The sequence below is a fragment of the Haliotis rufescens genome, unplaced genomic scaffold, assembly GCF_023055435.1.
Source record: "Haliotis rufescens isolate VD_foot unplaced genomic scaffold, xgHalRufe1.0.p SCAF_2, whole genome shotgun sequence".
Classification (NCBI taxonomy): domain Eukaryota; kingdom Metazoa; phylum Mollusca; class Gastropoda; order Lepetellida; family Haliotidae; genus Haliotis; species Haliotis rufescens.
In genome coordinates this window covers 10,507,507-10,531,884 of record NW_025963890.1, presented here as the reverse complement: position 1 = coordinate 10,531,884, position 24,378 = coordinate 10,507,507, and the positions used below count along the sequence as shown (strand labels likewise).

General features: G+C 40.7%; 1 protein-coding gene across 1 annotated transcript in view; it reads left to right on the top strand.

Annotated features, from left to right (window-relative positions):
* Positions 1–20,531, top strand: part of LOC124136147 (beta,beta-carotene 15,15'-dioxygenase-like) — a 29,068-nt gene extending 8,537 nt beyond the window's left edge. The window contains exons 4-11 of the mRNA XM_048399628.1: positions 4,396–4,534; positions 5,597–5,738; positions 9,458–9,669; positions 12,192–12,437; positions 13,428–13,530; positions 14,174–14,280; positions 16,184–16,298; positions 18,496–20,531. Coding sequence (XP_048255585.1) covers positions 4,396–4,534; positions 5,597–5,738; positions 9,458–9,669; positions 12,192–12,437; positions 13,428–13,530; positions 14,174–14,280; positions 16,184–16,298; positions 18,496–18,647 — 1,216 coding nt within the window. The 3' untranslated portion in view covers positions 18,648–20,531. The remainder of the gene's footprint in view (positions 1–4,395; positions 4,535–5,596; positions 5,739–9,457; positions 9,670–12,191; positions 12,438–13,427; positions 13,531–14,173; positions 14,281–16,183; positions 16,299–18,495) is intronic.
* The last annotated feature ends 3,847 nt before the right edge of the window (positions 20,532–24,378 follow it).

The window sequence follows — 24,378 nt, the reverse complement described above, 5'->3', positions numbered from 1 at the left end:
TTATCTGATGTTGTAGGTGTCCAGGGCTAGAAGTTATCTGATGTTGTAGGTGTCCAGGGCTAGAAGTTATCTGATGTTGTAGGTGTCCAGGGCTAGAAGTTATCTGATGTTGTAGGTGTCCAGGGCTAGAAGTTATCTGATGTTGTAGTAGCCAGGGCTAGAAGTTATCTGATGTTGTAGGTGTCCAGGGCTAGGAGTTATCTGATGTAGGTGTCCAGGGCTAGAAGTTATCTGATGTTGTAGGTGTCCAGGGCTAGAAGTTATCTGATGTTGTAGGTGTCCAGGGCTAGAAGTTATCTGATGTTGTAGTAGGCAGGGCTAGAAGTTATCTGATGTTGTAGGTGTCCAGGGCTAGAAGTTATCTGATGTTGTAGGTGTCCAGGGCTAGAAGTTATCTGATGTTGTAGGTGTCCAGGGCTAGAAGTTATCTGATGTTGTAGGTGTCCAGGGCTAGAAGTTATCTGATGTTGTAGGTGTCCAGGGCTAGAAGTTATCTGATGTTGTAGTAGCTAGGGCTAGAAGTTATCTGATGTTGTAGGTGTCCAGGGCTAGGAGTTATCTGATGTAGGTGTCCAGGGCTAGAAGTTATCTGATGTTGTAGGTGTCCAGGGCTAGAAGTTATCTGATGTTGTAGGTGTCCAGGGCTAGAAGTTATCTGATGTTGTAGGTGTCCAGGGCTGGAAGTTATCTGATGTTGTAGTAGCCAGGGCTAGAAGTTATCTGATGTTGTAGGTGTCCAGGGCTAGAAGTTATCTGATGTTGTAGGTGTCCAGGGCTAGAAGTTATCTGATGTTGTAGGTGTCCAGGGCTAGAAGTTATCTGATGTTGTAGGTGTCCAGGGCTAGAAGTTATCTGATGTTGTAGGTGTCCAGGGCTAGAAGTTATCTGATGTTGTAGGTGTCCAGGGCTAGAAGTTATCTGATGTTGTAGGTGTCCAGGGCTAGAAGTTATCTGATGTTGTAGTAGCTAGGGCTAGAAGTTATCTGATGTTGTAGGTGTCCAGGGCTAGAAGTTATCTGATGTAGGTGTCCAGGGCTAGAAGTTATCTGATGTTGTAGGTGTCCAGGGCTAGAAGTTATCTGATGTTGTAGGTGTCCAGGGCTAGAAGTTATCTGATGTTGTAGTAGCCAGGGCTAGAAGTTAGCTGATGTTGTAGGTGTCCAGGGCTAGAAGTTATCTGATGTTGTAGGTGTCCAGGGCTAGAAGTTATCTGATGTTGTAGGTGTCCAGGGCTAGAAGTTATCTGATGTTGTAGGTGTCCAGGGCTAGAAGTTATCTGATATTGTAGGTGTCCAGGGCTAGAAGTTATCTGATGTTGTAGTAGCCAGGGCTAGAAGTTATCTGATGTTGTAGGTGTCCAGGGCTAGAAGTTATCTGATGTAGGTGTCCAGGGCTAGAAGTTATCTGATGTTGTAGGTGTCCAGGGCTAGAAGTTATCTGATGTTGTAGGTGTCCAGGGCTAGAAGTTATCTGATGTTGTAGGTGTCCAGGGCTAGAAGTAATCTGATGTTGTAGGTGTCCAGGGCTAGAAGTTATCTGATGTTGTAGTAGCCAGGGCTAGAAGTTATCTGATGTTGTAGGTGTCCAGGGCTAGAAGTTATCTGATGTTGTAGGTGTCCAGGGCTAGAAGTTATCTGATGTTGTAGGTGTCCAGGGCTAGAAGTTATCTGATGTTGTAGGTGTCCAGGGCTAGGAGAATTAGTCTGATGTTGTAGGTGTCCAGGGCTAGAAGTTATCTGATGTTGTAGGTGTCCAGGGCTAGAAGTTATCTGATATTGTATTTGTCCAGGGCTAGGAGAATTAGTCTGATGTTGTAAGTGTCCAGGGCTAGGAGAATTAGTCTGATGTTGTAGGTGTCCAGGGCTAGGAGAATTAGTCTGATGTTGTAGATATCTCACGGCTAGGTGAATTTGTCTGATGTTGTAGGCGTCCAGGGCTAGGATTATTTGTCTGATGTAGTAGGTGTCCAGGGCTAGGAGAATTTGTCTGATGTTGTAGGTGTCCAGGGCTAGGAGAATTTGTCTGATGTTGTAGGTGTCCAGGGCTAGGATTATTTGTCTGATGTTGTAGGTGTCCAGGGCTAGAAGTTATCTGATGTTGTAGGTGTCCAGGGCTAGAAGTTATCTGATGTTGTAGGTGTCCAGGGCTAGAAGTTATCTGATGTTGTAGGTGTCCAGGGCTAGAAGTTATCTGATGTTGTAGGTGTCCAGGGCTAGAAGTTATCTGATGTTGTAGGTGTCCAGGGCTAGAAGTTATCTGATGTTGTAGGTGTCCAGGGCTAGGAGAATTAGTCTGATGTTGTATTTGTCCAGGGCTAGGAGAATTTGTCTGATGTTGTATTTGTCCAGGGCTAGGAGAATTAGTCTGATGTTGTAGATATCTCACGGCTAGGAGAATTTGTCTGATGCTGTAGGTGTCTAGGGCAAAGAGAATTTGTCTGATGTTGTAGGTGTCCCAGGGCGAGGAGAATTTGTCTGATGTTGTATTTGTCCAGGGCTAGGAGAATTTGTCTGATGTTGTAGGTATCCCAGGGCGAGGAGAATTTGTCTGATGTTGTAGGTGTCCAGGGCTAGAAGTTATCTGATGTTGTAGGTGTCCAGGGCTAGGAGAATTTGTCTGATGTTGTATTTGTCCAGGGCTAGGAGAATTTGTCTGATGCTGTAGGTGTCTAGGGCAAGGAGAATTTGTCTGATGTTGTAGGTGTCCCAGGGCGAGGAGCATTTGTCTGATGTTGTAGGTGTCCAGGGCTAGGAGAATTTGTCTGATGTTGTAGGTATCCCAGGGCGAGGAGAATTTGTCTGATGTTGTAGGTGTCCAGGGCTAGGGGAATTTGTCTGATGTTGTAGGTGTCCCAGGGCGAGGAGAATTTGTCTGATGTTGTAGGTGCCCAAGGGCGAGGAGAATTTGTCTGATGTTGTAGGTGTCCAGGGCTAGGAGAATTTGCCTGATGTTGTAGGTATCCCAGGGCGAGGAGAATTTGTTTGATGTTGTAGGTGTCCAGGGCTAGGAGAATTTGTCTGATGTTGTAGGTATCCCAGGGCGAGGAGAATTTGTCTGATGTGGTAGGTCACCTAGGGCGAGGAGAATTTGTCTGATGTTGTAGGTGTCCAGGGCTAGGAGAATTTGTCTGATGTTGTAGGTGTCCAGGGCTAGGAGAATTTGTCTGATGTTGTAGGTGTCCTAGGGGGAGGAGAATTTGTCTGATGTTGTAGGTGTCCAGGGCTAGGAGAATTTGTCTGATGTTGTAGGTGTCCCAGGGCGAGGAGAATTTGTCTGATGTTGTAGGTGTCCCAGGGCGAGGAGAATTTGTCTGATGTTGTAGGTGTCCAGGGCTAGGAGAATTTGTCTGATGTTGTAGGTGTCCAGGGCTAGGAGAATTTGTCTGATGTTGTAGGTATCCCAGGGCGAGGAGAATTTGTCTGATGTTGTAGGTGTTCCAGGGCTAGGAGAATTTGTCTGATGTTGTAGATATCTCACGGCTAGGAGAATTTATCTGATGCTGTAGGTGTACAGGGCTAGGAGAATTTGTCTGATGTTGTAGATATCTCATGGCTAGGAGAATTTGTCTGATGTTGTAGGTATCCAGGGCTAGGGGAATTTGTCTGATGTTGTATTTGTCCAGGGCTAGGAGAATTTGTCTGATGTTGTAGATATCTCACGGCTAGGAGAATTTGTCTGATGTTGTAGGTGTCCAGGGCTAGGAGAATTTGTCTGATGTTGTAGGTGTCCAGGGCTATGAGAATTAATCTGATGTTGTATTTGTCCAGGGCTAGGAGAATTTGTCTGATGTTGTATTTGTCCAGGGCTAGGAGAATTTGTCTGATGTTGTATTTGTCCAGGGCTAGGAGAATTTGTCTGATGCTGTAGGTGTCCAGGGCTAGGAGAATTTGTCTGATGTTGTAGATATCTCACGGCTAGGAGAATTTGTCTGATGTTGTAGGTGTCCAGGGCTAGGAGAATTTGTCTGATGTTGTAGATATCCCACGGCTAGGAGAATTTGTCTGATGTTGTAGGTGTCCAGGGCTAGGAGAATTTGTCTGATGTTGTAGATATCTCACGGCTAGGAGAATTTGTCTGATGTTGTAGATATCCCATGGCTAGGAGAATTTGTCTGATGTTGTAGGTGTCCAGGGCTATGAGAATTAATCTGATGTTGTATTTGTCAAGGGCTATGAGAATTTGTCAGATGCTGTAGGTGTCTAGGGCTAGGAGAATTTGAGGCTTACCTTTCCCTGTATGTAATCACTATACAGGCTGGTAAATGTTTACTTTCCTGATGCTGTGTGAAGACAGCATTACATAGTCTAGCCTTGCCTCCATACACTATTGATGACCAAGATGGCATGTGATGCCCTGAACACAATACCTACGGTGCTATCATATTTCTATTTTAAGGTTTTTCTCCTATTTCACCCCGGAAATGACCGACAACACAGCAGTGAACATCGTCCCCCATGGCGACATGCTTCTGGCTTTGACAGAGACACCATCCGTCAATATTGTTGATCCCGAGACGCTCACAAAGAAAGGATCGGTATGTGTATGCGAATGGTTTGACTCATCATTTTAGCTGAGAGACGTTTGTTCAAGCAGACATTTTATGCACATAGCAAACGAAAATAGATTTTCACAACACATCCAGTATTTTCTGAAGGGAGAGGCAATATTATTGTTTCCACTTTTTTCTGGAACAAATAATTTCTTTAAAAACAATTCCATAACCCCCCCACACCCCATATCGTATTCATCTTCTGTTTTATCTTCATGTAATATAAACCTCCAGTGACGCCATCCTATTGTTCTCCAGTTGGTTCTCATAAACAGAGATGATATAATATCCCAGGGATGTGTGTAATATAATATGTTATAACATCCCTGGGATTTTATATAAGATCCTGGGAATTTTATTTATACTTGAATGCAATCTCATTAATATCAGATCTTAGTTCTTGCTGCCGCTAAACAAAGATCTGAGGACATCCCATTACGGGTCACGTCAGAACGACCTTTCGTTAATTTTGACCGACTAATGACTGACAAGAAATCGACATAAGCCAATCAGAAGGCAGCTTTCTTGAGCTTTACGACACTGGTTTCAAACTGGCGACGACTTTCGAAACATATTTTGACGTATTCTCGATGAAAAATGTCAAAACTGATAAGAAAAACATTCTTTGAATGGCCTATAGATGGCCTAGATTGTATGGATATAATCATAAAACCCGAAACTGTCATTCGGAATACCCCGTGTTAAATATTTCGTGGTTGCATGATCAGAAAACACATTGGATGTAGTTGGATGAAAGGTCGTTCTGACATGATCTGTAATGGGATATCCTCAGATCTTTGTTTAGCGATAGCAAGAACTAAGATCTGATTTTAATGAGATTGACTTGAATGTTTCTTCCTAGAAATGTTGATAAATGTTGTTTTAAGTTTGTTATTTCGGGGTAAAAGTTAGATAAAGCCCTTACCCTCAGGTTTTTATGAGATTTAAAACCCTCTGACGCCCCTTTTATCCCTTGGATGAGGGTTTGATCCTACACCCATAGTTCCCATAGTTTTGTCCATCAGTATATATATATCTCCTTCCTAGATTCCTGTAGACAAGCTGGTTGCAGTTCATGTCGCCACGGCTCACCCTCACACAGACTCTGACGGCACCATGTACAACCTGGGCACTTCATTCAACCACAAACAAGCTTACAACATCATCAAAGTACCACCAAAAGAAAAAGGTAACTAACTGATTGACCTTGGGTTTCCTTGTGATCATAAGTGATCAGATTGTCATTTTAGTCGTATTTATTTGGAAGTATGAATGGGTCTCTTTCACAATGTCTATGGCATTCTTTATCGATGAATAAACTTCTTTTCATTATTGCATCAATTTAATGTCAGCTTGTCAAAATGCAGGTATAATTTATTGTATAATGCACTTTGCAGGGCGCTCTTTTGTCAATTAGCGCTGTGTGGAGGATCGAACTCACGTTGCCAGGTTGAAGCTAATAATGGCTAAAGAGTTAATCAAACTAGCCAACACTTTACTATAGGACCACTGGCGCTATCTCAATTAATTAGTGTTCGTTTTCCAAGTGATCAGGACCTGTTAATTTGCCTTTATGTGCATGTGCAGTTGCCAATTTCTCTGCAAAACTCGAAACTTGATAAAAATTGTATGGACTTTCCTCAAATTGATTAATTGATTTGTTAAAAGAAATGGCTTACTCATACCATAAGAAACAACTGACCCAAGGATCCTAAAGGGATGCCCAACCCTAAGGTTAAAAAAGGGGTGTTGTATTGGCAAGTGGTGCCAAACCCTCAAGATCATGAAGGGGTGTTTGATGGGACATGGGTAATCTAAGGATGCTTGATCAGAAAGAGGAACGCAACTAACACTAAGGATCAAAGAGGTATGTGAGATTGCAAGGGGAAACAGCCATCAGCTTGAGCCAAGTGCGTGGTGAACTCTGCCCGGTAAACTGCAATGTTGCCTTGTAATTATCTTAAATACCGTATTCGACCCAATAAGCTCCCAGGGCGCTTAAAATAAAGACAGAAGGGGTGTGCGCTTATTGGGACCAATTCAGAGTCAAATTGGCGTAAATTCATCAGTAAGCCTTAAGTCACAAATATCTAAAATAAACAGAATACAGTCATGCCCCGCTTATACGGACTTCAAATATCCGGAAATCTTGGTTTCCCGGACGATTTTCATTTAAAACGAAATAATTACTATATAAATATCTGGAACCGGTGGGGGGGGGGGGGGGGGGGGGGGGGCTTATTGGGACATGGGTGCTTATTGGGTCGAATACATACAGTCGAGCCTTGTGTCGAACTTACGCGATTTAGGTATATCATCGATGTCATGGTATATATCATAGCTTGAATACTATAAATCTTGAAATTAATGCAAGCGTGAATTAAATGTGAAAAATGCGAGTGGCCTTTGATCGCATTAATGAAACTTTGCATTTATGTCTGCAAAAATCAACAATAAGATGGCCTCACTGCGCTCTTTAGGTTGCAGAAATACCAATTTGAATATAAACACAAACACGGTTTATTGAGCTGCAGTTGTAACAAGTACACAATAATGTCATTCAAAGAATAGGAATTACACAATAGACATCCGGTGAGTTATCACTGCTGTGATCAAGAGTTCTTCCCACTCGTGTCAAACTAGGCATCATTGACTACTCCAGTTCAAGGTTGTTGACACCTTATCCCATACCAATCAGTGAAATCAGTGTGCACCTCTGCTTGTTACTCTGGCTTGATGAGGTGTTCACATGTTGTAAGAAGGCATCCTGTCTTTGATGTAGTTGCAACAGCCATAGTGAGGTCACTCATCTGTGTGTGAAGTAGGGCTGGGATGATACACCAACTGTCCGATCTGATATGTATCACGATACCTCACTCACGATCTGATATGTATCACGATACCTCACTCATGATCTGATATGTATCACGATACCTCACTCACGATCTGATATGTATCACGATACCTCACTCATGATCTGATATGTATCACGATACCTCACTCATGATCTGATATGTATCACGATACCTCACTCATGATCTGATATGTATCACGATACCTCACTCACGATCGGATATGTATCACGATACCTCACTCACGATCTGATATGTATCACGATACTTCACTCACAATCTGATATGTATCACGATACCTCACTCACAATCTGATATGTATCACGATACCTCACTCATGATCTGATATGTATCACGATACCTCACTCACGATCTGATATGTATCACGATACCTCACTCACGATCTGATTTGTATCACGATACTTCACTCACGATCTGATATGTATCACGATACCTCACTCATGATCTGATATGTATCACGATACCTCACTCATGATCTGATATGTATCACGATACCTCACTCATGATCTGATATGTATCACGATACCTCACTCACGATCTGATATGTATCACAATACCTCACTCACAATCTGATATGTATCACGATACCTCACTCACGATCTGATATGTATCACGATACCTCACTCACGATCTGATATGTATCACGATACCTCACTCAAGATCTGATATGTATCACGATACCTCACTCACGTTCTGATATGTATCACGATACCTCACTCACGATCGGATATGTATCACGATACCTCACTCACGATCTGATTTGTATCACGATACTTCACTCACGATCTGATATGTATCACGATACCTCACTCATGATCTGATATGTATCACGATACCTCACTCATGATCTGATATGTATCACGATACCTCACTCATGATCTGATATGTATCACGATACCTCACTCACGATCTGATATGTATCACAATACCTCACTCACAATCTGATATGTATCACGATACCTCACTCACGATCTGATATGTATCACGATACCTCACTCACGATCTGATATGTATCACGATACCTCACTCACGATCTGATATGTATCACGATACCTCACTCAAGATCTGATATGTATCACGATACCTCACTCACGTTCTGATATGTATCACGATACCTCACTCACGATCGGATATGTATCACGATACCTCACTCACGATCTGATATGTATCACGATACTTCACTCACAATCTGATATGTATCACGATACCTCACTCTCAATCTGATATGTATCACGATACCTCACTCATGATCTGATATGTATCACGATACCTCACTCACGATCTGATATGTTTCACGATACCTCACTCACAATCTGATATGTATCACAATACTTGCATGTGCTCTTAACTGTGGTGCGTAAGCCATCTTTTTCATAGGCAGGATGCCCAAATACCTGACACACTGATAATTTACATTTGGCAGTGTGAAGTATGGCACAACAAATGAAAATATGTATGTTCTCACTATTAACTTGCACTACTGATTAGTGTTTAGTGGAACAATTATTAAAGCAAACATTTAAGGTCAGAATTGATATTTTGTACTTAGTGTGCAACTGTGATCGATACTTGTTTCGAGGAGTAAAAAATCACGATCCATCGATGTATCGTCCCACCACTAGTGTGAAGTGAATCGAAAGTTGAAAGTTTGGCGAGTGGGGGACGTTATTTTCTATTTTGAACTGTTGAGGTCAACAGGGGAGTTTTATGCATAATTTGGATACATGGGACTCACAAATAAGTTTGAGACAACCGGGAATTTGGCACATCCAGCTCGACAGATCCAAGTATTAATGATGATAAATATAGAAGTAAATCTCAGGGACCGGAAGATGAATTCGAGATAACCAGGAATTTGAAACATCCAATTTTAAACAGTGTTCAAATGTAGTTGATTGATTTGATTTGAAATATGAGTAAATCAGTGTCATCGTCACTGCTTAACTTAAGAAAACAGGCCATTATTTTGAACATCTTGTCAACATGTACATCGTCAGATACAGGTTGTATTTACTTGCCAATTCTCTCGTTCCAGGGGGAGACAACCCCTTCAACCGGGCATCCCTGGTGTCGACCTTTCCCTCTCGCTGGAAGGTGAACATCGGCTACAACCACAGCTTTGGGATGTCGGAGAACTACTTTGTTGTCCTGGAACAGACTTTGGTTACCAACATCTTGAAGCTGCCTCTCATGTCTTTCGCCGGAACTGGATTTGAGAGTTGTATGTACAACTACCCTGATGAAAAGGTTAGACGACTGCTCGTTGACAACCCATGAAGATCCGGGGTAGAATAGGCAAAGCAACCCATGCTTGTCGTAAGAGGCGACTAACAGGATCGGATGGTCAGGCTCGCTGACTTGGTTGATGCATGTCATCAATCCCAATTGCGTGGATCAATGCTCGTGATGTGTATCACCAGATTGTCTGGTCCAGACTCAATTATTTACAGACCTTCGTCATATAGCTGGAATATTGCTGAGTGTGGCGTTAAACAACAAACAAACAAACAATTTCGTAGATCGATGCTTATGATGTCAATCACTGGATTGTCTGGTCCAGACTCGATTATTTTTACAGACCACCGTCATATAGCTGGAATATTGCCCAGTGCGGCGCTCAACAAACAAATAAACAAAGTCATAAGTAAAAGCCTTGGCTTCTTGTTATGTTTGATTAAACGGAACACCTTAAATTAGATAAAATAGTGATGTGTGTAAGCAGGGTATGAAACTCCCAAAAATTTCAGCCAGACCACAGGACTGGCTAGCTGAAATACTTGCCAGCCCTGACCAAAACCTGCCTGCCCACTATAATCATATGTTTCTCAGGATAAGCTAACGGGATTTCTTTTTGGTTTCTTTCTGACTGAAACGCTTATGGTTATTATTCTTAATTGATTTGGTTTACTTTTCCTGATGCTACACACTGCTATAGATGAAGTGTCAGGTAAGTATAAAAATATTGCATTTAATCACAATCTCATTAAAATCATATCTTAGTTCTCGCTGTCGCTAAACAAAGATCTGAGGACATCCTATTAAGGGTCACGTCAGAACGACCTTTCATCCAACCAATCAGAGCGTCGCTTACCAGATCATGAAAGTGACAGTCGGAATGTTGTTTCTAATCATGCAACCACGAAATATTTAACACAGGGTATTCCGAACGACAGTTACAGGTTTTATGATTATATCAATACAATGTAGGCCATCTATAAGCCATTCCAGAATATTCTTATCAGTTTTAATGTTTTTAATCGAGAATACGTCAAAATATGTTTTCGAAGCGTAGTCACCAGTTTGAAAATCGTGTCGTAAAGCTCGAGAAAGCTGCCTTCTGATTGGCTAATGTCGATTTTTTGTCGGTCATTTCATTGGTCGGTAAAAATTTCGCAAAAGTTCGTTCTGACGTGTTCCGTAATGGGATGTCCTCAGATCTTTGTTTAGCGGTAGCGAAAACTAAGATCTGATTTTAATAAGATTGATTTAATCAGAAATGCTCATTATTATCACCTGCCTCAAAGTGGGATGGGGGGGATATTGGAATTGAATTCGTTCGTCCATCCTTCTGTCTATCTTTCCTTCCGTCCGCTTCTCAAAGGGGACACATTTTTTCAAAAACTATTTAAGTCAGAGAAATGAAATTTTACACACTGATTTTACTGGTCATGACCTCCAATGAGTTCGAAATGGTGTCGCAAATGTTTTAAAGAGTTATGGCCCTTGCTCCGTGCTTTTCAACGTTGTGCATAGTGTGTGTAGTGGGCACGTGTTTTCTCAGAAACTACTGAAGTTAGCTTATGTAAGAGATACTTATCAAGAGCGAGTTATAAGGTTGCCTTTTGTGTGTATCAATTTACATTCAATCAATTTTTCTGATGACATGAAGCAGCCTTAGTGGCTATCTCTTTTTAAAGCTTTATATGACATTTTTTGATAGTTTATATTCACTACTGTACGAACAAACAAAATTCTCATGTGCCCCATGGCGGGGGATAGTGATAATGCTGTTTTCTTGCTAATTTATAAAACTGCAACTAAAGTAACCCGATATTGGAATACATCATTGCTGAAAATATAATAGATTCAGATACAATTTCTTCCGATCATTACATCAAAATACCTTCAAGTCATATTACTGGGTATTTTTTAACCAAGTCACAGGTAGATTCGGGAGAAAATGTGTGAACTGCTAATCGCCATTTCGAGCTTAGTTTACAAGACAAGAACACACGGTTAACTAAATCTTTTGCATAGAAAACAATGCCTAGCAGAACAGCAAATATGATTGAAATGGTACATCATTATGTCTGGTGATGTTTTAACACAATTTTAATATTTTCTTTGACCAAGTTTGTTATAGATCCTCTCTTCGTTCCCTTGAAGCGATATGATGTAGTTCTTGACTGCGCTTAGCCTAATATTTGAAATATCAGTGTTATGTCAGCATGTGCGCTTGAGGTGAAGCGAAGGTAATTAACTCTCCGCATTCAAGCATTTGATAAGATTGTTTGCTGGACTACGGACGTCCTCATATAAGAGCATCTGTGCTTGTGTCGTGCATCTTGAGCACTGCGAGGAGGAATGCAGCTCATGGGTGCAGCAGTGATTGTTAATGATAATCTACTGAGGCTTGTCCCTTGGTATATGGCCTCAGGTCAAATCACTCAAGTTGCAGTGACAAATTGATTCAGTTCCTTGAATTGTAGTTCAACAAGAGATCACTATATGAATTAGATCATGAATTGGTACATCCGTTTTTACCATAGGTTCTCATTCATCTTGCTCGGCGCTCAGACGGAAAGACCCTAACGACGCAGTACACCGCAGATGCCTTCTTCTGTTTCCACTTCATCAACTGCTATGAAGAGGACAGCAATCTTGTCATTGATTTTTGTGCCTTTGATGATGGGGGCGTAGTGCATGACCTTTACCTCAGTGATGTCAAGAAAGGCGTCTTAGGAAAACATTATGCCAAACTGAGGCGCTGTGTGCTACCTCTTGATGTTGAGAAGGTAATTCAGAATGTTCAGCTATACTTTCATCAGTATATCACTGGTTTATTATGTTTTATCACAATTTGCACATTTTCATTGACCAAGTTTCTTATTGATCTTCTGTTCATTCACTTTAAGCGATATGATGTAGTTTTTGACTGTGCTTAGCCTAATCATGTGTCATGTAAGCACGTGTGCTTGAGAGGAAGCGAAGGGATTTCCCCTCAGCATTCAAGCATTGTGTAAGATTGTTTACTAGACTACGTACGTCCTCAGATAAGGGCATCTGCGCATGTGTCGTGCATCTTGACCACTCTCAGGAGAAAAGCAGCAGGGCTTGCCAATGTATCAATTACACTCATGGGCGCAGCAGTGAACATAAACTGAGACCTGTACCTTTACCTAAGTGATGTCGAGAAAGGAGTCTTAGGAAAATATTACCGTATTCGACGTAATAAGCGCCCCGCTCTAATAAGCGCCCACGGCGATATTTGCTAATATATTGGCTAGTGAACAATCCCAATCAGCACCCCTTCCGATTGATCAATGTACACAAGACTTATTTATTCGTGTATAATACGCACTCGTGTGTTATATCACCCTAAATTATGGGCAATTAAATTCTTGAAAAATATATCTGTCGTATGTAAACATTTCAGGCTGTTAGCATAAAGCACGAATTTTATGATCTTTCAACTCAAAATAATATTCTAATAAGCGCCCCCTATTTCAAATTTTGAGAGCGCCCTGGGCGCTTATTACATTGAATACGGTATGCCAAATTGAGGCGCTATGTGCTTCATGTTGATGTTGAGAGGGTAATTCAGCGTGTTCAGCTATAGTTGCATCAGCACATCAGTTGGCTATGTTTTACACATAATAATTCAGAAATTATTGCAAAGTGTAACATAAAAGAGCTTCATATTGAATTGTATAACGTTCTACAGCGTTAGAGATGCATCAAAAGGGTTTCTATTTCTGAGTGAAATTGCTTTTTCATCCAAACAGGCAGAGACAGGCAAGAACCTGGTGACGCTACCGGACACGTCGGCTACAGCGGTCAAACAGCCGGACGGCTCCATCTTCTGTACCCCTGACTACATCACTGGAGGTGAGTTGTATTTGTTTGATGTAGCATTTGTTGCTTGTAGCATTAGTTATTTATAGCAACTGATGGTTGTCATGGTTGTGGCGTATGAAAGTTGCAGCAGATGATGCTTGTAACATTTGTTGGTCGATGCAAGTGATGTGTGTTTTTTTTTAAAAATGCACTTATGACAGATGTCAGTGACTTATACCTGATATGCCTCCTATGTATACCTGTGAAACGTTTTGACATGTGATCGGATCACACTGAAGGTCAAGGTCACCTGATACCTGTACATGTTTCTGATGGGAAGGAGTCAGGACAAGATGGTGATGAGGCTGCTTCTCTGTTGCATGTAACCCCTTTCTCCGGTTATTTCCAGGGGCACGGGTGGCCCAGTCGTCTAAGGCGCCGCGATTCGCTGTGCAGAGTTACATCCCTTGGGCACGCCAGAAACCTATGATTGTGGATTCGAATCCCGGTTCACCCCGATTATGTTTCTAGGTTTGTCAGCACTATACCCGTGCTCGTGGGTTTCACCGAATTGGTAAACATCCGAGACCTGCATCACTTCAGGCTTTCCTCCCACATTAGGCCGACCCGCCGTGATATAACTGGAATACTGTTAAACCCAACTCACTCACTCGCTCACTCCGGTTATTTCCAGATGCATCCAATGGCGTAATGATGGAACTACCCAGAATCAACTACGCCTTCAACACAAAGAAATACAGATATTCCTATGGAACCAGATTCTTGACAGACAAACCCATGGTAACTCACTTTGTACCATAGTTCATTGAATAGTGTAGAACAGCCTCAGAAATTAGATATTTTTTAGTCCAGTGGACCAGTGTCAACCATATGTCACTAGTCCTCAGTGTTTGTAGGTTGTCCTGCTTGAACAAGCTGAAAGAGTTTACTATGTTTACATTTTCTGTCCGTTTTATTCAGTTCCAGTTTGCAGCTAAATTAAAGCATGGAGAACAGCTATGGAATTATAGGCCACAAATGATATTAGTCAATGAGGACTACCATCATTGGATTTCGACTTGTTCTCAGCACAATTTAGTAGTCTCGGGCGGGCGGTTGCGAAGGTTGATGACATAGTGTAGCCTTGCCTCCATACGCTACCATCATTGGATTTTGACTTGTTTAGTAGACTCGGGCTAGCGGACTAGTGTGAATTGCAAAGGTTGATGACATAGTCTAATTTCGACTTGTTTAGTAGACTCGGGCTTGTGGACTAGCGTGAATTGCGAAGGTTGATGACATAGTCTAGCCTTGCCTCCATACACTACCATCATTGGATTTCGACTTGTTTAGTAGACTCGGGCTAGCGGACTAGTGTGAATTGCAAAGGTTGATGACATAGTCTAATTTCGACTTGTTTAGTAGACTCGGGCTTGTGGACTAGCGTGAATTGCGAAGGTTGATGACATAGTCTAGCCTTGCCTCCATACACTACCATCATTGGATTTCGACTTGTTTAGTAGACTCGGGCTAGCGGACTAGTGTGAATTGCAAAGGTTGATGACATAGTCTAGCCTTGCCTCCATACACTACCATCATTGGATTTCGACTTGTTTAGTAGACTTGGGCTAGCGGACTAGCGTGAATTTCGAAAGCTTGTACATGTAGATTCATGGTGTAAGCAGGCATATTTAGTAAGAAAGTCAGGGGCTTAGTTTGTGAATTTGAATTGTCATGTGCCATGACATTTTAGATTTCGGCAGTAATCTTCAACAGTAGTATGGAATGTAGGTGATGACTTAGTTTGATGATCACTAGAAAACATAATATTTGAAAGTGGTGCTTCCACAAACCAGACTAGTGTGCTTTTTCAGATACTATTTTACCTAATATGCTTAATTATTCAAAATTGAGATATACAATATTTTACAGCAAGTGCTGAAATATCTGTTTTACGTTAGACTTACTTCACATGTCATCCTCGTCCAAATTTCATTGACTTCAGCATAATCAGCATGTTTTGTGAACACACAATGCCATTTTGAAGTGGCCAAATGTTACAAATAATATATTTGGGATAACACTTTCTTAGTAAAGTAGTTTCTTGTACTTTCTTTTGGTTGAGTCCGGTCAGGGATTCGAACCCACACTGCCAGAGTGAAGCACCTAATCTCCAGCACACAAAGTCAGCAATCAAACCCACTCATCGACCGAGGCTTCCACAAAAATGAAAGTCCAACAACAATTTATACTTGTCAGATGGGTACACAAAGTACGTGATCAAGACAACCAATTGTCAGACTTTAATTTTTGTGGAAGCCCTGGTGGCTGAGTGGGTTGGATAGGTGACTTTGTGTGATGGCAATTAGGTGCCTCATTCTGGCACTGGGTTTGCTAAGAATGTGTTATCCCAAATATAACATTTCTTTCAACGTGTTTTAGTTTTCTGAAGTCACTTTATTCTGTCAGGTTTGGGCCCATGGGGATTCCACGTTACAATAGGTCCCCAGCAACCAGCTTGTCGTTAGGACGATGTAGAGGATGATCAGGCTCCTGATACCCCCAAAGCGTGCTTCATTGCTAATAATATCAGTCTCTGGATTGTCTGGTCCAAACTTGATGTGGGTTTTTTTTGCTGCCATCTTGTAGCTGGAATATTGTGAGTGCAGAGTAAACAAAAACCAAACAATACGCTCGGTTTCAGCTGACCAAGGTTGACATGAAGACGAGGACCTGTGTCCACTGGACGACAGAAGATGGAGATCAGCCTGGGGAACCGGTCTTCATAGCCAGGCCGGGGGGAACAGAGGAGGACGATGGTATGTGGCCGTCATGTTGTGTAGAATCATGTAAACATACAGGGTAGAATAAGTATCTTGTGAGGACTGCCAGGAGAACAGAGGAGGACGATGGTATGTGGCCGTCATGTTGTGTAGAATCATGTTAACATACAGGGCAGAGTAAGTATCTTGTGAGGACTGCCAGGGGGATGGAGGAGAACGATGGTATGTGGCCGTCATGTTGTGTAGAACCATGTAAACATACAGGACAGAATAAGTATCTTGTGAGGACTGCCGGGGGGAAGGGAACAGGACGATGGTATGTGGCCGTCATGTTGTGTAGAATCATGTAAACATACAGGGCAGAGTAAGTATCTTGAGAGGACTGCCGGGGGGAACAGAGGAGGACGATGGTATGTGGCCGTCATGTTGTGTAGAATCATGTTAACATACAGGGCAGAGTAAGTATCTTGTGAGGACTGCCGGCGGGGAACAGAGGAGGACGATGGTATGTGGCCGTCATGTTGTGTAGAATCATGTTAACATACAGGGCAGAGTAAGTATCTTGTGAGGACTGCCAGGAGAACAGAGGAGGACGATGGTATGTGGCCGTCATGTTGTGTAGAATCATGTTAACATACAGGGCAGAGTAAGTATCTTGTGAGGACTGCCGGGGGGAACAGAGGAGGACGATGGTATGTGGCCGTCATGTTGTGTAGAATCATGTAAACATACAGTGCAGAGTAAGTATCTTGTGAGGACTGCCAGGAGAACAGAGGAGGACGATGGTATGTGGCCGTCATGTTGTGTAGAATCATGTTAACATACAGGGCAGAGTAAGTATCTTGTGAGGACTGCCGGGGGGAAGGGAACAGGACGATGGTATGTGGCCGTCATGTTGTGTAGAATCATGTAAACATACAGTGCAGAGTAAGTATCTTGTGAGGACTGCCAGGAGAACAGAGGAGGACGATGGTATGTGGCCGTCATGTTGTGTAGAATCATGTTAACATACAGGGCAGAGTAAGTATCTTGTGAGGACTGCCGGGGGGGAACAGAGGAGGACGATGGTATGTGGCTGTCATGTTGTGTAGAATCATGTAAACATACAGGGCAGAGTAAGTATCTTGTGAGGACTGCCGGGGGGATGGAGGAGAACGATGGTATGTGGCCGTCATGTTGTGTAGAACCATGTAAACATACAGGGCAGAGTAAGTATCTTGTGAGGACTGCCGGGGGGAACAGAGGAGGACGATGGTATGTGGCCGTCATGTTGTGTTGAATCATGTAAACATACAGGGCAGAGTAAGTATCTTGTGAGGACTGCCAGGGGGAAGGGAGGAGGACGATGGTATGTGGCCATCATGTTGTGTAGAATCATGTAAACATACAGGGCAGAGTAAGTATCTTGTGAGGACTGCCGGGGGGATGGAGGAGAACGATGGTATGTGGCCGTCATGTTGTGTAGAACCATGTAAACATACAGGGCAGAGTAAGTATCTTGTGAGGACTGCCGGGGGGAACAGAGGAGGACGATGGTATGTGGCCGTCATGTTGTGTTGAATCATGTAAACATACAGGGCAGAGTAAGTATCTTGAGAGGACTGCCGGGGGGGAACAGAGGAGGACGATGGTATGTGGCCATCATGTTGTGTAGAATCATGTAAACATACCGGGCAGAATAAGTATCTTGCTTATCAGAAGGCTGGCTTTGTGTATCATCGAGTCAATGGAGGATTTTTAAGGTATCCTCTGCATTGGATGTCTTGTCCCGCTTATAACTGATCGAAGCACTTTGATTGTTGTATGACTCATGGATGCGTGTGGCTTGCATCGTGTGTCATTGTACCCCATGAAGTAGGAGCATGATTGTGATCAAAATCAGGTCTCTGCTTTGGGTTGCTGTTTCACAAAGAGAGCTCAGTAATTGTTGTGTCACTGGTTGACCCAGTGGGATGCAAGGGGTCTGAACGTTTTGGGTTTTGGCAATCAACACAAAATTATATTAGAAGACATACCTTTCAGATTTGATGTTTTTTTAGTTCTTTTGGATTGATCGATCAGTAAACCAAAGTATTGTCTTGCATAATACATTATGTCATCAAAATTTTTAAGGAAGATAATTTATGGATGTCAACTTCTTTATTATGAAATTCTTCCTTATCCTTGTCTGCTTATGTATATCCTCTCTAAATGCCATTCTTGCTCAAAATTATTATTATTATAATTGTTTCAGGTATAATTCTTTCCCCTGTACTCCCGATGAAACCTGGTCGCAAGGGCTTCCTCCTGGTGCTTGATGGGAAGACATTCAAGGAACTGGCGAGAGCAGAGACGCCCCCTGGTGTCAAGATGCCCCTCTCATTCCACGGGTCGTTCATACCCTGAGGGAAACTTGAACCAAAGATATCACTATGGCATTGACAGCATCACAGTTGGCAGTAATTTCTTAGCTTTACTTCACAATAAGTTGTGGGAATACGTCCCGCTTGTCCAACTGAAAAAGATATTTTGTAAGCATTACTTTGTTGATTTTTATTCATATGGCTTGGTTTTAAATTTTGTTATATTTGCAGTTTTTTTGCATAGTCTAACCACTTACTATACTTGTTGCATTGTTAACAGAATCTCAAGGCTTGTTCATGTAGCCGAAAAGTAGAGAATTGCTGTAAAAACTGGGTGGAGAAATGTTTTGGCAGAACGTAATCGTCAATGGCGATGACGAGAAAGAAAGTTTGATGACGTCATAGGAAGTAGAATTATGATGTTAGTGGCGGAAGATTGTAAGAGGAAGTGATGTGATGGAGGTTAACAGAGAGGTGCATTATGGTTTCAATACCGACTAAACCCATTTAGTTAGAAGCAGTGAATGAAATTATGCTTATTGCATTGTTAACAGAATCTCAAGGCTTGTTAGTGTAGTTGCAGTCACAGACCATATTAGTACATCTTGTTTGCTTCTATTGTACTGCTGTCATAGGGCTGGAATGAGTCCAGTGTTAAACAACAAAGAAACACACCTATATTTAGAGACTGTAGAGGGTTACAGACATATTGATGTCGCTAACATTATGCCTAGTTGTGACTGATGTTCCTGTAGACAAGGCTGGACATATGCTATTTTACTGATACAGATGTATTCACTTTGGATATAATCACTTGTATATAACCAACAAACAGCCACTTTGGATACAGCAAATCTATGTATAACCACTTGGATGTTATGAAGTAACAACCACTTGGATATAACAAATCTATATATAACCACTTGGATATAATGAAGTAACAACCACTTGGATATAACAAATCTATATATAACCACTTGGATATGATGAAATGACAACCACTTGGATATAACAAATCTATATATAACCACTTGGATATAATGAAGTAACAACCACTTGGATATAACAAATCTATATATAACCACTTGGATGTTATGAAGTAACAACCACTTGGATATAACAAATCTATATATAACCACTTGGATATAATGAAGTAACAACCACTTGGATATAACAAATCTATATATAACCACTTGGATGTTATGAAGTAACAACCACTTGGATATAACAAATCTATATATAACCACTTGGATGTTATGAAGTAACAACCACTTGGATATAACAAATCTATATATAACCACTTGGATGTTATGAAGTAACAACCACTTGGATATAACAAATCTATATATAACCACTTGGATGTTATGAAGTAACAACCACTTGGATATAACAAATCTATATATAACCACTTGGATGTTATGAAGTAACAACCACTTGGATATAACAAATCTATATATAACCACTTGGATGTTATGAAGTAACAACCACTTGGATATAACAAATCTATATATAACCACTTGGATTTAATTAAGTAACAACTACTTGGATATAACAAATCTATATATAACCACTTGGATATAATGCAGTAACAACCACTTGGATATAACAAATCTATATATAACCACTTGGATATAATGAAATAACAACTTGGATATAACAAATCTATATATAACCACTTGGATATAATGAAGTAACAACCACTTGGATATAACAAATCTATATATAACCACTTGGATATAATGAAATAACAACCACTTGGATATAACAAATCTATATATAACCACTTGGATATAATGCAGTAAAAGCCACTTGGATACCACTACATATATAACAAGGGTTAACAGATACCTCAGTAAAACCTGCTTAATTTGAAACACTGGTCACATAGAAACATACGCTTCTCAGATATTAAACATGATCAACTCTGTACATTTGCTTGTGTCCTATTTTACTACTTGGTCTAGAATCTCAGAAAAAGAAACGCTGCATGAAAAAATGTTCTATGTTTTTCAAATATAAAAATTATACATTTGAACATTATTAAGGGACTGGTCATCTTTTATAGGGAGGGGTTATGAAAAAATGGTAATGCATTTGAGGGTGGTCAGCAAAATATGATACAGTCCTAAGACTAATCCCCCTACCCCACCCTCCCCTATAATAAATTACAAATCCCTAAATAGCATTAAAAATCACAAAACAATCACTACGTATAGTAAACAGACAGTCATGATAAACATGTACAGATAAAAGTTTATCATCCAAAACTGGCTCCCACAGGAGATATCGCTTGGATGAGATCAAGCGATATCTACACTGTAGATATTGCTGCAATGAAATTACATCACAATGCTTTGCAGACCATTGTGACGTCACTGGTTACCATGACATCACAATCAAATGACATCACTAATGGCTCTGCTACTGAAGCTGTTAGCAGTACTTTTTACACCTAAGACACTGCTAATTACTGTCTACAAATTGAAAAAGTTGGAAGAATGATGTTGGATGATAAATAAAATCTCACCCTCGTGTCTTTTGATATAAACACGAGTTGATATATGTGGCAAAAATCCTCAGCAAGCCTCGGATTTTTTCCACTTTTATCAACTCGTGTTGATATATTTGATATCAAAAGACACTCGGGTGAGAATCTCTATGTATATTGAATCATAAAAGTATGTTTAAAACCCAGACAAATATTGGCTTACAGAACTCTTACATTTGTAGCATACCGGTATGTACATCAAAGTAATTGTAATGAAATTAAATCAAATATTGTTTAATAAAATATGATACAGGGCTATAATCAGTATATACCTATGTATGAAAAGTGTTTAGCAAAGATGCTGACATCTGTAAAGCATATGTTTATCATAAAAACATTTTTTTAACAGAACCTGTGATCCCGTGTGCATTTGCACTTTTTACAATAGAATTGTGATGTCACCGTGTCTGTGTTGTATTGTCCACCTATTGATAATACTGACTTATCTGTTGAACATGTCGATGACGAATACCCGGTAAAATCTGTGGTAAACTTTAAACTCCAGCCTTATCAAAATAATTAGACTATGTCTCATTGAGGGAGGTAAAAAATCAGAGTAGAAGATCTGATTTTGATGAGACTATTATTATAAATATACTGTATATATTTGTTTGCAATTTTGGGGGCACGGGTGGCCCAGTCGTCTAAGGCGCCGCGATTCGCTGTGCAGAGTTGCGTCCCTTGGGCACGCCAGAAACCTATGATTGTGGGTTCGAATCCCGGTTCGCCCAAATTATGTTTCTAGGTTTGTCAGCACCATACCCGTGCTCGTGGGTTTCACCGAAGTGATAAACGTCTGGGACCTGCATCACTTCGGGCTTTCCTCCCACATTAAGCTGACATGCCGCGATATAACTGGAATAATGTTAAAAGCGGCGTTAAACCCAACTCACTCACTCACTCACTTGTTTGCAATTTTAACTGTTATACTATTCATGGCGCTTTTACACCATTTTTAGCAGTTGTTTATTATCAATATCAGTCAACACAAATCCTTTTTGCACACAGCTTACATATTTTGTTTACAAACTATATCAGATTAATATACCAATGACATGGATGTGGGAAAAGCATTATTCATTTACAATATATGTATCTTTTAATGTTGTGAGGATAGAAGCAAAATAATTAGAACTATTAATCTGGAAATTTGCAGTATATGTTTTTGGTTAGAACTAACAATCAAGTTTGTGAATGATATTTGAAAGTATGTTATTTCCTGTTTTGCTGAGATTGTACATTACTCTAGACACGAAAGTGGTCCTTGCCATTCTGTGTGGGTGTATATTTCACTCCATCACGTAATATGCCACAGTTCATACATTTTTGCCCTTACAATCTCTCCTGGCAAGAGGTACCAGTGCGATTATTTTTTTATTAATTTATTGCTTGAGAAATTGCTTGGAAATATTTTCATGTTCTGTAACATTAATCCGTCGTCTTTACATTTCCTTTTCTAAACAAATAATGATATTCTTTATCTTTAAAGTCCTTTATAATAAAATAACAAAATTACAGTTTCCATGTGTTACTCTAGACCTGTACACTCAAAAATTGTCAATGAGTGAAATATAATTGAAAGATGAAGACTATGAAGATGTGCCTGGAGTGCTGGACAGCTTGACATACATAAGTGATGATATCATTTTATGATACTTTGGCAGCATCAAACAAAATATTCCAAAACTGATGAACATCTTCACAATGATGTAGATAGTTTTCCAGTGAACCTCTTTCTTCATACTGGTCACAAGCATCTTCCCGAGGCAAGAGAGTTAACTGACATTAAAAGTCCAGTATCCATCCTTGCCGAACTAGGCTGGAATTACTGGGCTCGATCATAGTGCCATCAGTGGCTATTACAAGTTATGTCCCTACTATGTCCCTCTATTGACCAATCAGATTCCACCTCTCGTATCACTTGCGTTTGCTTCACACAAAATGGTGGCGCCCAGTCAGGACAATCTGATCGATAATCAAGATCTATTATGTGACAAAACGGGTCTTACATCCCGAAATGCATCAAATCACGTGAGCACCTCAATTGAAAACATGAAAAGATTTGGCAAATATCTGCTGACAACGAGATGGTGGTGTTCATGCTTTGCAAATCCTGCAATTGACCAAAATCTGCACGACAGTTTACGAACCGGATTTCGATTTCGGTGGGCGATTTTGATTGGACTTTGCATCAACTCGTTAGTTCAGCCAAAATGCAACTCCATAAGACCAGCCTAGTTCGGCAAGGGTGGAAACTGGACTTTTATAGTCAGTTAACTCTCTTGCCTCGGGAAGATGGGTCACAAGTGGTCACATGGACTTTTGCATTTATCTATTAAAGATATTTATTAAATTTAATTATAATATGGCCGCATATCTTAAATTGTACCTGTTTATATGTGTTGTCTATTGGACATAATTCCTTGCCGTCCATCATCAAGCTGTTAGGCCATAGGGTGTGAATACAGGTAAACCTTCCTTCTTTATGCATACCCTCAATTATCGTTGATCTAGTTTGTGAATACTTGGCTTGTATTACTTATGCATAGCCTCAATTGTCGCTTATCTAGTTCGTGAATACTTGGCTTGTATTACTTATGCATAGCCTCAATTGTCGCTTATCTAGTTCGTGAATACTTGGCTTGTATTACTTATGCATACCCTTAATTGTCGCTGATCTAGTTCGTGAATACTTGACTTGTATAACTTAGATGGTATGTACTTTATTTGGATTCACTGACTCCTATTTTAGTTCTTGTTCATTTTGGATGTTGTGGGTCAATGTAATTATTTTGAAATGTTTTGAATCATATTGCCATGTACATAATACTAAGGGTGAAATAAATGAGAAAGGATATGTTTAAAGTTGTGAACTCTTCCTGTTATGTATTCTGTTGGTGTGTGTCTTGGTATTTACCTTCGATTAAGGACAAGGTGTGACTTTTTAAGTTAAGAAATGAGCAAATCTTTGAGAAAATGTTCTGAAAGTTATCAGATATGTTCATGTGAATGCCAACTTGACTTGTGTAAGTATTTTATCAGCCCGTAAAGATTCGCGGTAGAATGGGTCTTCAGCATCCCATTCTTGCTGTAAGAGGCGACTAAAGGGATCGGGTGGTCAGACTCGCTGACTTGGTTGATGCATGTCATCCAATTGCGGGAATTGATGCTCGTGATATCAATCACTTGATTATTTACAGACCGCTGTCATACAGCTGGAATATTG